At 37.3% G+C, this 13,320-nt stretch overlaps 1 protein-coding gene across 7 annotated transcripts in view; it reads left to right on the forward strand.

Moving 5' to 3' along the window:
- Positions 1-10,702, forward strand: part of TUT7 (terminal uridylyl transferase 7) — a 60,468-nt gene extending 49,766 nt beyond the window's left edge. For 4 of the 7 annotated variants that reach the window (XM_060101636.1, XM_060101637.1, XM_060101635.1 and 1 more), the window contains one exon: positions 9,681-10,702. In XM_060101636.1, the coding sequence (XP_059957619.1) occupies positions 9,681-9,748 (68 nt within the window). In that variant the 3' untranslated portion in view covers positions 9,749-10,702. Of the gene's footprint in view, positions 1-6,708; positions 6,789-9,680 lie in introns of those variants that run through there. The other 3 variants (XR_009532794.1, XM_060101640.1, XM_060101641.1) reach the window with 3 other exon arrangements.
- The last annotated feature ends 2,618 nt before the right edge of the window (positions 10,703-13,320 follow it).

A 13,320-nucleotide genomic window follows, 5' to 3' on the forward strand; every position in this document is an offset into this window, starting at 1 on the left:
AAAAGAGAAAAAGCATGTAGAGGCTCAGGCAAAATAAACCAAGGAGACACAGGAAAAGGGGTTCATGGGGAAGGAGAAGCAGCAGCAAGTTGGGTCCCGGAGCCCAAATGGAGAAAATGCCTCAAAGAGGGAGAATTGACTTCGTGCGAATTGCTGCTCATAGGTCTGTGCACCGAAGACTGAGAATTCAGCATTTTATTTGGCAACACAGAAGTCACTCACTGTGACTTTGAAAAGAGCCATTTCTTTGGAGTGGAGGGCAGAAAAACCTGATTGTAGAGAGTTGTGGTGAGAAGTGCTGGAAGAACTGTAGGCTACTTAACTTCAGCTGTGGGTTAGTGCCAGGTGGGGTTAGTGCCCCATCCCCATCCAGGCCCCAGGCCTAAGGAAAAATGCTAAAAGGGAGGGGGAAATGGGAGGCTGTGAAGGCCTTCTCTTTCTTTCTCTCTCTCTAATCTTCAATAAAGTAGAGTTAAAGGAGGAACATTATATAAGCAAATAGAGCATTTGTGCTCTTTTTAACTTGATTGTATAGTTGATGAGAAAAGTTAAGTTTTTGAAATTTTAAAACTTCATTGATATAACCTGACATTTTTATATATAATGTAAAACAAGCCACATATCTTATGCTCAGCTTTTACATATTGTGTCTTATTGCTAATGTGCAAAGAATGTTTGCTTTTAGATTGGCGAGGTGCCTGTGTTAGTTACAGAGTGTGAAGAGGCTAATCTGTATCTACCATCAGGTGTCGGTTTCTGAGAGAGAGTGCTCTCAGAGCCTCAGCAGCCTCCAGAGTCCCACTGTAGAGAGAGCTCTTCCCAGCTTTCACCAAACCAGGCTGAAATAAGCCAGGGCACAGTGATCTCACCCTGGGAAAGCTGAGAGCTCCAGGTGAAGAGTATTTGGTTGTTTCTACTTTGAATGTTAACAAGAGAAAAATTAATTGAATTATTAAATTATTTAAGTACTTCCGTTTCTGTCAGTACCACGATGAATTATCTCCAGTATATAAAATGATCTACATAGAAGTAGGCATTTATTTTTATGATATGCTAATTTTACAGTTGGGTTTTTTTTTTTAATGATTGGGAAGAACATTTGAAATGGCATCAAATCTCTTTACAATCAAAATTTAAAAGGCCAGGGTTTCCCTGGTGGCGCAGTGGTTGAGAATCTGCCTGCCAATGCAGGGGACACGGGTTCGAGCCCTGGTCTGGGAAGATCCCACATGCCACGGAGCAACTAGGCCCGTGAGCCACAATTACTGAGCCTGCACGTCTGGAGCCTGTGCTCTGCAACAAGAGAGGCCGCGATAGTGAGAGGCCTTGCGCACTGAGATGAAGAGTAGCCCCCGCTTGCCGCAACTGGAGAAAGCCCTCGCACGGAAACGAAGACCCAACACAGCCATAAATAAATAAATAAATTTAAAAAAATATTTTAAAGGCCTGAGTATTGAGGTTGGTATGCAGAGTGAGGTAGAACACCTCAAAGAGAAACAGAAATCTTCAGAGAATTGTCACCCTTACCCAAAAGGGGAATATGGTGTCCATGAAAGGTAAAGACATAGGAGACTGTAAGAACAGGGGAGAGCAGGTCTTTCCTGGGAAGGTCTTGTAATTGCTGTCAGTGGAATGCATGGACTTAAAAATAAGAAAAGTTCTACTGGGAAAACCCTCAAAATGAAATTGTGTGAAAAGAGAATGGGGCCTATCGTGAGAGGATTTGATTGACAATGGCAGCAGCCATGAAAGATGGATGAGGAGATTGACAGGCTGCTTCTGAAAGCTGCTTCAACAGATGAAAGTGTTTGGGAAACAGACTCCACTGCAATTTGTGGGATTGTTTCCAGTAGATCCTCTGAGAGTTTGAGGATCACATAGTTACCAGATGTAAGCAAGGCAATAGAGTGTTGTTTTTACAAGCTTCAGCCTTGAACAGGCATTTCCAGAACATTATATGTGAGAAAATACTGATTCTTGCTTAGTTGAGATATTTGTTTTGCCAAGGATAAGGTGTTTCTGAATATCAGCTTTGCCATCAGATCGCATGGTGTGATTTCTAGCTTTGTGATCTTAGCCTCCACTTCCTTCAGTTTCCTCATCTGTTACAAGGGGATGATAGCACTACTATCACTTGCCTGGTATGGCTGTTGAGAAACCCTCGTAAAAGCACTTAGAACTGTAGCTGCATGCAGCGAGGGCGGAGATTGGCAGGGGCTGCTGATGGGGTTGATATTCCCGCAGGGCATCTGTCGGCATTGCTTCTGCTAAAGGCTTTACACATCTTGAGAGTAAAACTTTATATTATAATTGTATAATTTTTTAAGTGGGGGAGAAATACAGATATTAGACATATGCCTAGAAATGGCATTACCAATTGACAGTAAGGATTTCAATAAATTGTCTTCTGAGTAAAAGACTTACATATTATAAATCTTTTGAATAACTGTAAAACTTAACTTTTTTTTTCCTGTAGTAAGTTTATTACAATAAATAGGTTTACTTTATACCAGAAAAGAAAACATAGGTGGTTAAAATTTATCCTTTCCGGGCTTCCCTGGTGGCGCAGTGGTTGAGAGTCCACCTGCCAATGCAGGGGACACGGGTTCGTGCCCCGGTCCAGGAGGATCCCATGTGCCACGGAGTGGCTGGGCCCGTGGGCCGTGGCCACTGAGCCTGCGCGTCCGGAGCCTGTGCTCCACAACGGGAGAGGCCACAACAGTGAGAGGCCCGCGTACCGCAAAAAAAAAAAAAAAAAAAATTTATCCTTTCCAATAAATTAAACTTCAAGTTTAATTTATTGACAACTGTTAAGACTGTCAAATTTACCCATGGTAAATTTATACAAGTTATCTATGTTGTTATAGATGTGAAATATGTCTCAACTGTAAGTAGTATTAAGTTTCCGAAAAGCTCTTCCTTTTCACAGGCTTATTTCTCTGTGATGCGTGGGTAGTTTCCTAACAAGAGCCTGCTGGTGTGGACAGCCCCTGCTCTCACACATCAGTTATAGTGACCTTAGAAGAGATTAGCTGCTCTGAGCCCCAGATGTCACATTTATAAAATTGGCAGTAGCACCATCTGTGTCATTGGGTGCTGAGAAGATTAAAGCACCCATTCAGTAGTAAGCACTCAACCAAGTTCTCTTCTCCTCTCCTGATACCTCCCTCCATTCCTTTCCACTAGGCTACGTATAGTTCTTAACTCTCAAATGTGATAGTAGTAGATAGAGAATTCCATGAATTTCCTTGATCTTCATTGTTTCCTCCCTCCCCCACATACCCACAGCCAACACAGTGCCTTAGGTGTTCAGTAAGTTCGGAAGAATGATCAAGAATACGAGCATTAAAATCGGACTTACTTGAGTTTGAAATCCAGCTCAGTCATTAATAGTCGCATTACCTCTGTCAAGTTATCGAACCTGTCAGTGCCTCAGTTTCCTTGTCGATAAATTGGGGCTAATATCTCACAGGGCAATTGTAAGGATTAATTTCATATATGTAAAGCCCTTAACACAGCATCTGGCACACATCACTCAATAAATTATTACTACTCCTATTACTGTGGTTAACAGAAAGTCTCCAACCATGCTGTAATTCTCTCTAACTTCTAGGATAAATATATAATGGAAATGTTTAACAAAACAAGTATGTGGAGATTGGAGAACCATAGTCATAAACTGTTCAGTATGAGAATCTCAAAAAACTAACATTTTTATGTTTCTTAATCCTCTACCGTTTTTGCAAAGAAAATTACTTTTCAAAAGAAACTACCTGTCTCTTCGTTTATTCCATTTTAATCCCAGGATTTGAAATCTTAAAAATTGGAGATACTGGGCTTCCCTGGTGGTGCAGTGGTTGAGAGTCTGCCTGCCGATGCAGGGCACACGGGTTCGTGCCCCGGTCCGGGAAGATCCCACATGCCGCGGAGCGGCTGGTCCCGTGGGCCATGGCCGCTGAGCCTGCGCGTCCGGAGCCTGTGCTCCGCAACGGGAGAGGCCACAACAGTGAGAGTCCCGTGTACCGCAAAAAAAAAAAAAAAATTGGAGATACTATAAGAGATTGGCGGATATCTTTTCTCCTTCATGATGATGTATACTTTTTTCCTTAACCAGAATGTTAAAGCCTACTTATTAAAAACAAAAACACAGTTCTCTTTATGATAGTAAATTTAAAATAATAGAAGCACTTTTTAAAAACCATATGGGGAGGGGCTTCCCTGGTGGCGCAGTGGTTGAGAGTCCGCCTGCCGATGCAGGGGACACGGGTTCGTTCCCCGGTTCAGGAAGATCCCACATGCCGCGGAGGGGCTGGGCCCGTGGGCCATGGCCGCTGAGCCTGCGCGTCTGGAGCCTGGGCTCCACAACGGGAGAGGCCACAACAGTGAGAGACCCGCGTACCGCAAAAAAAAAAAAAAAACCATATGGGGAGATCTTAGTATCAGTGAATATAGATCATTCTTTTTCATACCCTTCTTGATATTCCAGTATATGAATATACATTATTTATTTAACCATTCCTTATTAATGAACTAGCTCTTTTCAAACATTTGTTATGTCGGTGTCTTCAAAACTTTTTTGCTCTCATACTCTTCCCCAAAATGTTGAACCACCAATGTATCTCCTTGTATGTGTTTAAGTTTATATCTCAGTTTTTCATCATAATTGCAAAACATGTAATTTCTGGAGGTTTTTTGTAAATATTGGCATTTTAAAAACGAAACTTTTAAATCAGCCTTAAGTGTATCAAATGAAATATAAATATTATTGCAGAAATTTTACATCTTTTATTTTTCACCTTGAATTCTTTTGTTTCACTTCCATGGAATTTTATCTTAAGATGATACCTTTTATCATATATATTTCAAGCATTTTATTGACCAGCCTATCATACTTATCTGCAACAGAAGTGTTTATATAAATTGGATTTTCTTTTATAAATTGAATTTTTAAGCTTTTTATTAAATCTCAAAGTGTAAAAATTTCTTCTAAATTATTTTTATAGTTATAAGAATAATATAATTAACCAAATGTTACAAATTTTGATTAAAAATTGCTTTTTATGTTTACTTACTGAAAATGACTGTCCTTTAATTAGATGGGATTTTTTCCCCCATGCATTAATTCATCTTTGGATCAGTACTACTTATTGCAGGAATGAAACAGTGAATCATTTCTATTCCTAATCTTTTTGTTTTTATACTTGGTAAACATTGAGAAACCTCATTAGTCTTTATGATAGCAAATTAAAAGTAATAAGAAATACCTTTAGGAGTCTGGGAAGGGAAGATGTATTACAACAATGCCACTCAGTTGTTTTCATTCCTTTTAAATTAAATGACCAAAAATCACATAGTAATGCATCATCAGAAATTATTTTGATGGTCATCAGCTATCGGTGTAATTTTATGAAAGCTAAAAATTTGGGTTTTTATTAGAGGCATTCATATTTTGTCACAGATACCAGCATTTTGTGTGCCTCCCTGCCTCCCAAGGCTTTTTTTTTTTCACCCTGGGGCAACGTACCACATTAAGAGGTGGATGGTTAGAAGGTATGCCTCTCTGTCTTGTGAAAGGGGAAAGAAAAAGTGGTGTGATTCCTGAGAACCAGCCCAAAGCCTGGGCCACAAAGGCATTCTCAGAAAGAACTCAGAAATTGAAGCACTGTGGTCAACTCTCTGATTGCCCAACGAATATGTTAAGCACTTGTCCTGTTATGCTGTTCAGGAATACAAGTACCCAAGGTTGAAGACCACTGTTTAAACATTATAATGTATATTTGCATGTTTGTCTAGTTATTTCCTCAGGATAAATACCCGTTTAGGAGGATAATAGGTTTAAAAGTATGCATGTTTGGACAGAGATTAATGGCGTGTTGTGATTGTTGACAGTCTCAGAGAGTCATTGACAACCTTTCCATACCCTCACTTCATTAGGGTAGTCTTTTTTGCCAGTCTGCTTGAAATTCTACTATTAGCATTGAACACTAACATTTCCCACATTTTCATTTGTATTTCTTCATGTTATATCTTTGTATTTTCGTTAAGGATTCATTTTTGTCTTTAGTTCTTTCTACTTAGAAATTCATTCATGCTTTGTCAAATGTGTTACAGTAGCCTTCACCACCACCACCAGTTTATTATTCTTTCAGCCTCATTTATGATTTATTTTTCCATACATACATTTGTTTGTTTTAGTAGTTTGATCTAGCCAACTTTAGGGTAGTTTCAAGTCATGCTTACACAATTTTAAGAATTTCATGTTCTTTCCCTAGATTGCATAAAAATTCATATTTTATTTCTAGCAGTTCTATCTTTTTTTCTGGCCGCACCATGCGGTATGTGGGTTCCTAGTTCCCAACCGGGGATCGAATACGTGCCCCCTGCACTGGAAGTGTGGAGACTTAACCACTGGACTGCCAGGGAAGTCCCATAGTTTTATCTTTTTACATGTGAATTTTTTATATGAAGTTTCTTCAGGTATGATGAGATTTTATATATACATATATATATATATATATATATATATATGGGATTACATGTTTAAGTGATGCAGTAATAAAACTATAAGTACTATTCTTAGAAAAGAATGGTTTCTTAACATTTGGGGGAAAATATTTTTAAAGGTACAAATAATATAACAACTACCCATCTACTAGAGAATTGGCGTTATTTTTTCACATTTTCTTTTCAATCGTTTGTTAATAAAAGGTTAAGATGGTGACTACCCCAGGCCCATTCTGTCTGTCATGTCCCGCTCCATCCCAGAGGATCCATTATTATGACTTCAGGTACCCGTTCTTTTTAAGCCCTTACATATGTATCCTTTAACATACGTATCCTTGGTGAATATTTAAATTTAAATGACATATCACACTGTATAATAAGAATGTTCTACAACCTGCTTTTTTATATCTATTTAACGAAATTATTTTGAAATTTATATATGTTGTTGTATATAGAGTTAGCCTGTTTCTTTACAGTATTGCATCATACAAATACAGAATATTTTATGTAGCCATTACCTAGTACATGAACATTTAGATTACCTCTGATTTTTTCCTATTATAAACAGTGTTGTAGTGATCATTCTTGTGTGAGTCTTCTTGAGCATGTTTTAGAGATTCTATAGGGTTTGAGTACCTAGAAGTCAAATTGTTGGGCCATAACGCATTTTCATATGTGCATATGTGCCTTTTCAGTTTAGTTAGATACTGTCGTATACCCTCTTATTGGTTGAAACAATTATCACTCCCATCAGCAGTGTTTATTCTTACAAATCTATTGAGTGAAAAATACTTTGGTGTTGTTCTATTGGGTATTTTTTTGACTCTGGTGATGCTAAGCACCTTTTTCTATGTTTACTGGCCAGTTGGAGTTCCTCTTCTATAAATGATCTGTTCAGATCATTTGCCCATTTTCCTGTTGCATTATCATTTCCTTAATAATTTACAAAGGTTCTTCATTCTGAATACTGAGCATTTATTATTGTATACTTCCCTAATATCTTCCTCCAGTATATCTTATCTTTCACCTTGTATCTATTGCCACTTCAGTTTTTAATTTTGAGATAATCAGATGATTGGTTTTCCCTGATTAATTTTCTTGGACATGTAATTCATGATTTTACATGTCCATTTTCTTGGACATGTAATTCAAAATTTTAGAATTTTCAGAAATTCTTCCCTAGCCTGAGGTTATAAAGATATACATCTATATTTTTTTCTGTTAGCTTTAAAACCTTATTTTTCCTATTTAGATCTTTAATCCATCTGAATTGTGTGTAGAATATGAGGTGTAGTGATCTAAATTTTTGTCCCTCGAGTGAAAAGCCTGTCCTCAATACTTTGTGCAGTTCAGAATATCAAAGATGTGTATTTTTGACCAGTAGACACTCTGTGGTATAAATATCGTATTTATATACAAATAGAGTGCTTTGAATCTTCTTGACATAGCACTGATTTTTCACTATGAGTTGACTATCTAGATGTCCTGCTTCGAAAAGTTTGCTTTTGGGGGGCATAAGTTTATATTTGCATACTTAATATTTTGGCTTTGGACATTTTAGAAAGTATAGTTTAAGCAAAATGAAAATAAAAGCCATTTACACTTGTCCCGTTCTAGAGCATTAACTATTATTTAGGTTTTGGAGGTAAAATCTTCCCATCTTTTTACATCAGTGTAATGATAATAGTTAGCATTTATTGAGTACTTTCTATGTGCCAGGTACTATTCAGTTGCTTTACATGTATTAATTAATTTAATCGTCACAATAACTCCAAGGGGGTAGGTGTTATTGCCCTTATTTTACAGATAAGGAAAATGAGGCGCCAAATATCTGATTGGTAGGGTTTTTCCTTTTTCCTTTTTTAATTTTTAGTTTTAATGAAAATATTATTCATATGGTTTTATAACCTGCTTTTTTCATGTTATTAATTATCCTCTGCATACCTAATAATCCTATTGTGTTCATGATATACTTAGTCATATCACAAGTTCTGGACATTTGAGTTGTTTGCATACTTAAATTATTGTAAGGTTTGTATGAATATTCCTTTACCAAAATTTCTACCCACTTCCCTGTCCTTCTGATATTCCTTCAAACAATTTGGTGGTTAGGAATTGGGATCTTGTTTACATTTCTTTGATTACCCATTGATATTGAATATCTTTTAGATATTTATGTGCTGTTTTTTTCTCTTTCATATATTGCTTTTTGTTTCACCAGCTATCTATTGGTGTTCATCTTTTCTCTATTGATTTGTAACTTCTTTAGTACTAAGCATAGAAAGCCTTTTTCATAAATAAAACATAATGTGATGTACTTAGGAAACTCTTTCCCCACCCCAAGATTGTATAAATATTCACTACTTCTTATACTTTGACTCTCTTATATTTAATTCTATAATTCATTTGGAATTAGGTGGGGAGGAAAAGTATGATGTGAGGAAGGAAACTTATCTAACCCTTTTCTTCCAAAATTACTTATTTGACACAATACCAGTTATTGAACAATCCATACTTTCCCCCATTGGTTTGAAATGTATATAATCAATGTGTATAACCTTTGTTATATACTACTTTCTTACAAGTAATCACTTAAGAATTTCTCAATTTTCTTGCTTCGTTGATCTATTTGTTTAGACTCCAGAACAGAATTTATTAACTGTTCTGTGGTATGCATTTAATTAGCAGTCTTTATTTCTGTCCTTCACCTGTAAATATAATAAATTTCCTTTTTTTCTTTTAAATCAATGACTTATGGCTACAATATCACCATTCACAGCTTCGTGTCTTCAGAGTAATGATGCAAGATATATATTTCTGACCAAAGTATTCTTTGCAATCTATTCTGTTTGGTTGCAGATGCACAGCAGAGCCTTTAAAAGTTCACCTGGCCTTCTGTACCAATATGTAAATAGTGAGCATGCAAATGTATTAAAATGATGTCACTCTAGCAACTCGTCTGCATTTAGAAAGAATGTGACGAGGCTTACGTTTAATAGATAATATTCTATATATACTTTGTTACAATGTATCTAGCCAAATTACTTGATTCAAAACAAGTGACCAGTATGAAAAGTTTCTGTGAATAATTAACAATAAGAAGTAATTGTATGGCGTTTACGATAAAGTGAAGCTTGTTTCATTTATGTTGGGTTTTGTTTTTTCCCCTCCTCTAGGTAGCCTTTCCAGTAAATATATGACTCAGGGAAAAGCCTCAGCGAAGAGGACCCAGCAGGAATCATGAGGGAAGGAAAATGCCGCACTCTAAATGGCCACTCAGGCGTTCCTATTCACTTTGAAAATTAGGTTCATTTCACAGGACACAGCAGCATAGATCAGGCTTCAACTTAACATTTAAGGGAAATGTCAGATTTTTTTTTAACTTAATGAAATTGTTAATGAGGAAAAAATTTTAATATAGTCTTACCTACTACAAATCCCTGTAGATTTAAGGATTTTAATAGAAAGCCATGATGTATGTATTGAAGACAGGTTTAAAAAAAAATGTAACTATGGGCCAGTATTCAGGAACACAATTTCATGCTTTTTAATTCTTTCAAAGCACACTAAAAATGGTGTGCTGATAAACTCCAAGTAAATTAATCCTTTTTTCTCCTTATAAATCCTTTTTGTTTGTTTGTTTTGAAGAGGGGAAATTATATTTATTGTTGTTGATTGAATCCTTGTGTGAAAGCGTGTCAAATATGTGTGAACTGCCACTACTGTATTTACGATTTACAAACCTTACTTTATTGATATTTGTAGAAGAAGTGATAACGTGAACATGCGTACCTATTTATGTGAGCCTTCCGTGGATGAGCAGTGCCACTGAGGGGCTTTTAGTTTTCTTCCCTCTCTAATTTTAAGTAAGTTGACATATAACTACTATGGTCATAAAAATGAAGTAAGGAAAACAAGAGTCCTGTTTGCTGCTAAAAACATTTTCAAAGGAAAAATGACAAAAGTAATTTTTACTTTTTATGATATTCAGAAATTAGGGTGGAGGACTTTTAAAATCCCTGATTATTAAAGAGGCTATCTCTGCCAATCATGAGTTTGATTGGTATCATTTTGGTCTGACTGGAGCCCTCCTGGAACTGTTTCTCTAATTCACAAGCCCTTCAGAAGTAGTACATGGTCTAAACTATGCCTTGGTTTATTTATCATTTTGAAATAAAATCACATTTTCAACCTGTAACTTTATCCACATTACTTTCCACTGAGAGTCCTAAATTTCCTGAGGAAACTAGGTCAAGGATTAAGGGCAGTACAGATCTGCTCCTCTTTATCCTGTGTTGCCTTTACATGTGCTCATTCGATCTGGTGTTTATTGACACCCGACGCCTGCCAGGTCCTGGGAATGTGCCAGTAAGAGGCACAGATTTAGGGGGATGAATGCATAGGAAGGGCTGCAGGGGGTGCTTGCTGGGCAAACATTCCCAGATAGAAGAGGGCTCAGAAAGTAGCACACTTTGTGTGCCCTGCTTTTAAACAAATTAGAGACATTTTCCAGCTAAAAAAGAATCATATCAAAATTAACTTTAGAGGGGAGTTCCCTTTGGCTTAGTGGTTAGGATTCGGGGCTTTCACTGCTGTAGCCCAGGTTCAGTCCCTTGCCAGAGAACTGAGATACTGCACGCCACGCGGGGCAGCCAAAAAAAAAAAAAAATTTAACTTTAGAGTAGGGAAGTTGTGCTAGAAAGAATTAGGGATTATTCCTTACTCAGTTTTGAATGAACAGAAACTCATGAATTAACAAGTGAATTAAGCACCCTGGGCTAAAACTGCTCTACCTGACTTTCCTCCACGGCTCTCTTCTTCTCTTGCCTTGGTGCATGAAAGTCGACTGGACACGTAATTCTTGTCACTTTTTTTGGAAAGACTGTTGATGACATTCTGTTGTCTTCTGGCATAGTAACGAGATTGGGGCCAACCTGATTTTTGTTCCCTTACAGGTTTTATTTTTCTGCTTGGATGCTTCTGTGTTTGTTTCTCCCTGTAACTTTTGTATCAGTGACATTTGTCTGAAACAAAAGTGAATCCAATGTCTCTCCCCACCTAAGGTTTTTTTTTTTAATTTGAGAGAATATCTATATTCATAATTTTAGTTCTCAAAAATACTTTTGTCTATTCTCAAATGCCTCTCCCTATCATCTCTTTCCTTTCTGGTTAGGAAAGCTTGTCAAGTTTAACCTCCACGTGACTGGCTTGATTTTTAGTGTCATTCTGCTGTTTGCTGTTTCTAACATGAAGTTTGTTACTGCACTTTTAACTTTCTTGAACTTACCTAACCCACCACCTTCCTTTTCCTCTCATTCTTTTAGTTTGTTCTTATTATCTTCCTTTTCATAGAAACCATATTTTCATATATCCTTTTAAGAATGTTGAAAGTTTCCTACATTTTATTCTGATTTCTAAAGTAGATTCTGCCCAATATATTTGATAGCTTTTTGATTTTCAGTTCGTCACACTGAATCAATGGGACAGTGACTAGTGTTTGCCAGCAGACCTGGATAATGTATTGCCCTTGGTTCTCTTCACTCCCTTTACTTGGATGCTGGTCACAGCCCCTTCTCAGCACCCCAGCTGGGGGACAGGAACATCTGCTCCATGCTGAGTCCAGTTTCCAGGGTGTGGCTATCTTGCAGATGCAGCTGGTCTGTCTCTTACAAGCTCCAAAAATGCCCCACCACCAGGGTTCTCCCTTCCTCTTTGTCTCAGGAACAAACAAAAATATGAAATCCATTTTTTATACCCCCAATCTATACTTTTTAATCTCTTGCTCAGTGTGTACAGTAGCAGGAATGTGCACACTTAGAAATGTTATTAAATGTTCTCAGATAACTTCAGTTTATTCAAATATATATATATATATATATATATATATATATATATATACATTCCCCTAGTGGAAAAAATCCTGGGTAGATAAGTCAATAGGGTTCAGTATTATGGCAAAAAAAAAAAAAATGTTGAAAAGCAAACAATTTAACAAACCTCCCTAAAACTGCAAAGATGTGCTCGGTACTTTTTTTTCTTTGAAAGCAGGCTTGTTTGGACAGCAGCAGTCAAGAATTTAGCACACTTTCCACTGAGTGGGATTCTAGGCCTAATTAGGTTCTGGCTCTGCCATTTTTCCAGCTAAGAGTGTGGCAAATCCCCCTGACCTCTTAGCAGTTCATTTTCCTTGCCTGTAAAATGGAAATCATACCTGCCCTTCCACAGTAGTGAGGATCAAGTGTGGTCTTACTAAGAAAAAACTTTTTTTAATGTCTAGAACCCTGAAATTAAATCCTGAAGTGCAGTGTTGAACATTTCCCTGTTGTACATTTTTAACCTATTAGTGGAAATCTATAAGTGGTTACAGCTTGCGACCACTTCAACAGTCCCCACACCCGCCTAACTTCAACACACAACAGCTGCTGCTCTGAGATAAAGGAGCACACATTTTTTATATAGTCATGAAGACACTTTCTTCTTTTTTTTTTATTGGTTTCTGCTTTATAACAAAGTGAATCAGTCATACATATACATCTGTTCCCATATCCCTTCCCTCTTGCGTCTCCCTCCCTCCCACCCTCCCTATCCCACCCATCCAGGCAGTCACAAAGCACTGAGCTGATCTCCCTGTGCTATGCGGCTGCTTCCCACTAGCTACCTTACGTTTGGTAGTGTATGTATGTCCATGCCTCTCTCTCGCTTTGTCACAGCTTACCCTTCTCCCTCCCCATATCCTCAAGTCCATTCTCAAGTAGGTCTGTGTCTTTATTCCTGTTTTACCCCTAGGTTCTTCATGATATTTTTTTTTCTTAAATT

This window comes from Mesoplodon densirostris, chromosome 6 (assembly GCF_025265405.1).
Source record: "Mesoplodon densirostris isolate mMesDen1 chromosome 6, mMesDen1 primary haplotype, whole genome shotgun sequence".
NCBI lineage: Eukaryota > Metazoa > Chordata > Mammalia > Artiodactyla > Ziphiidae > Mesoplodon > Mesoplodon densirostris.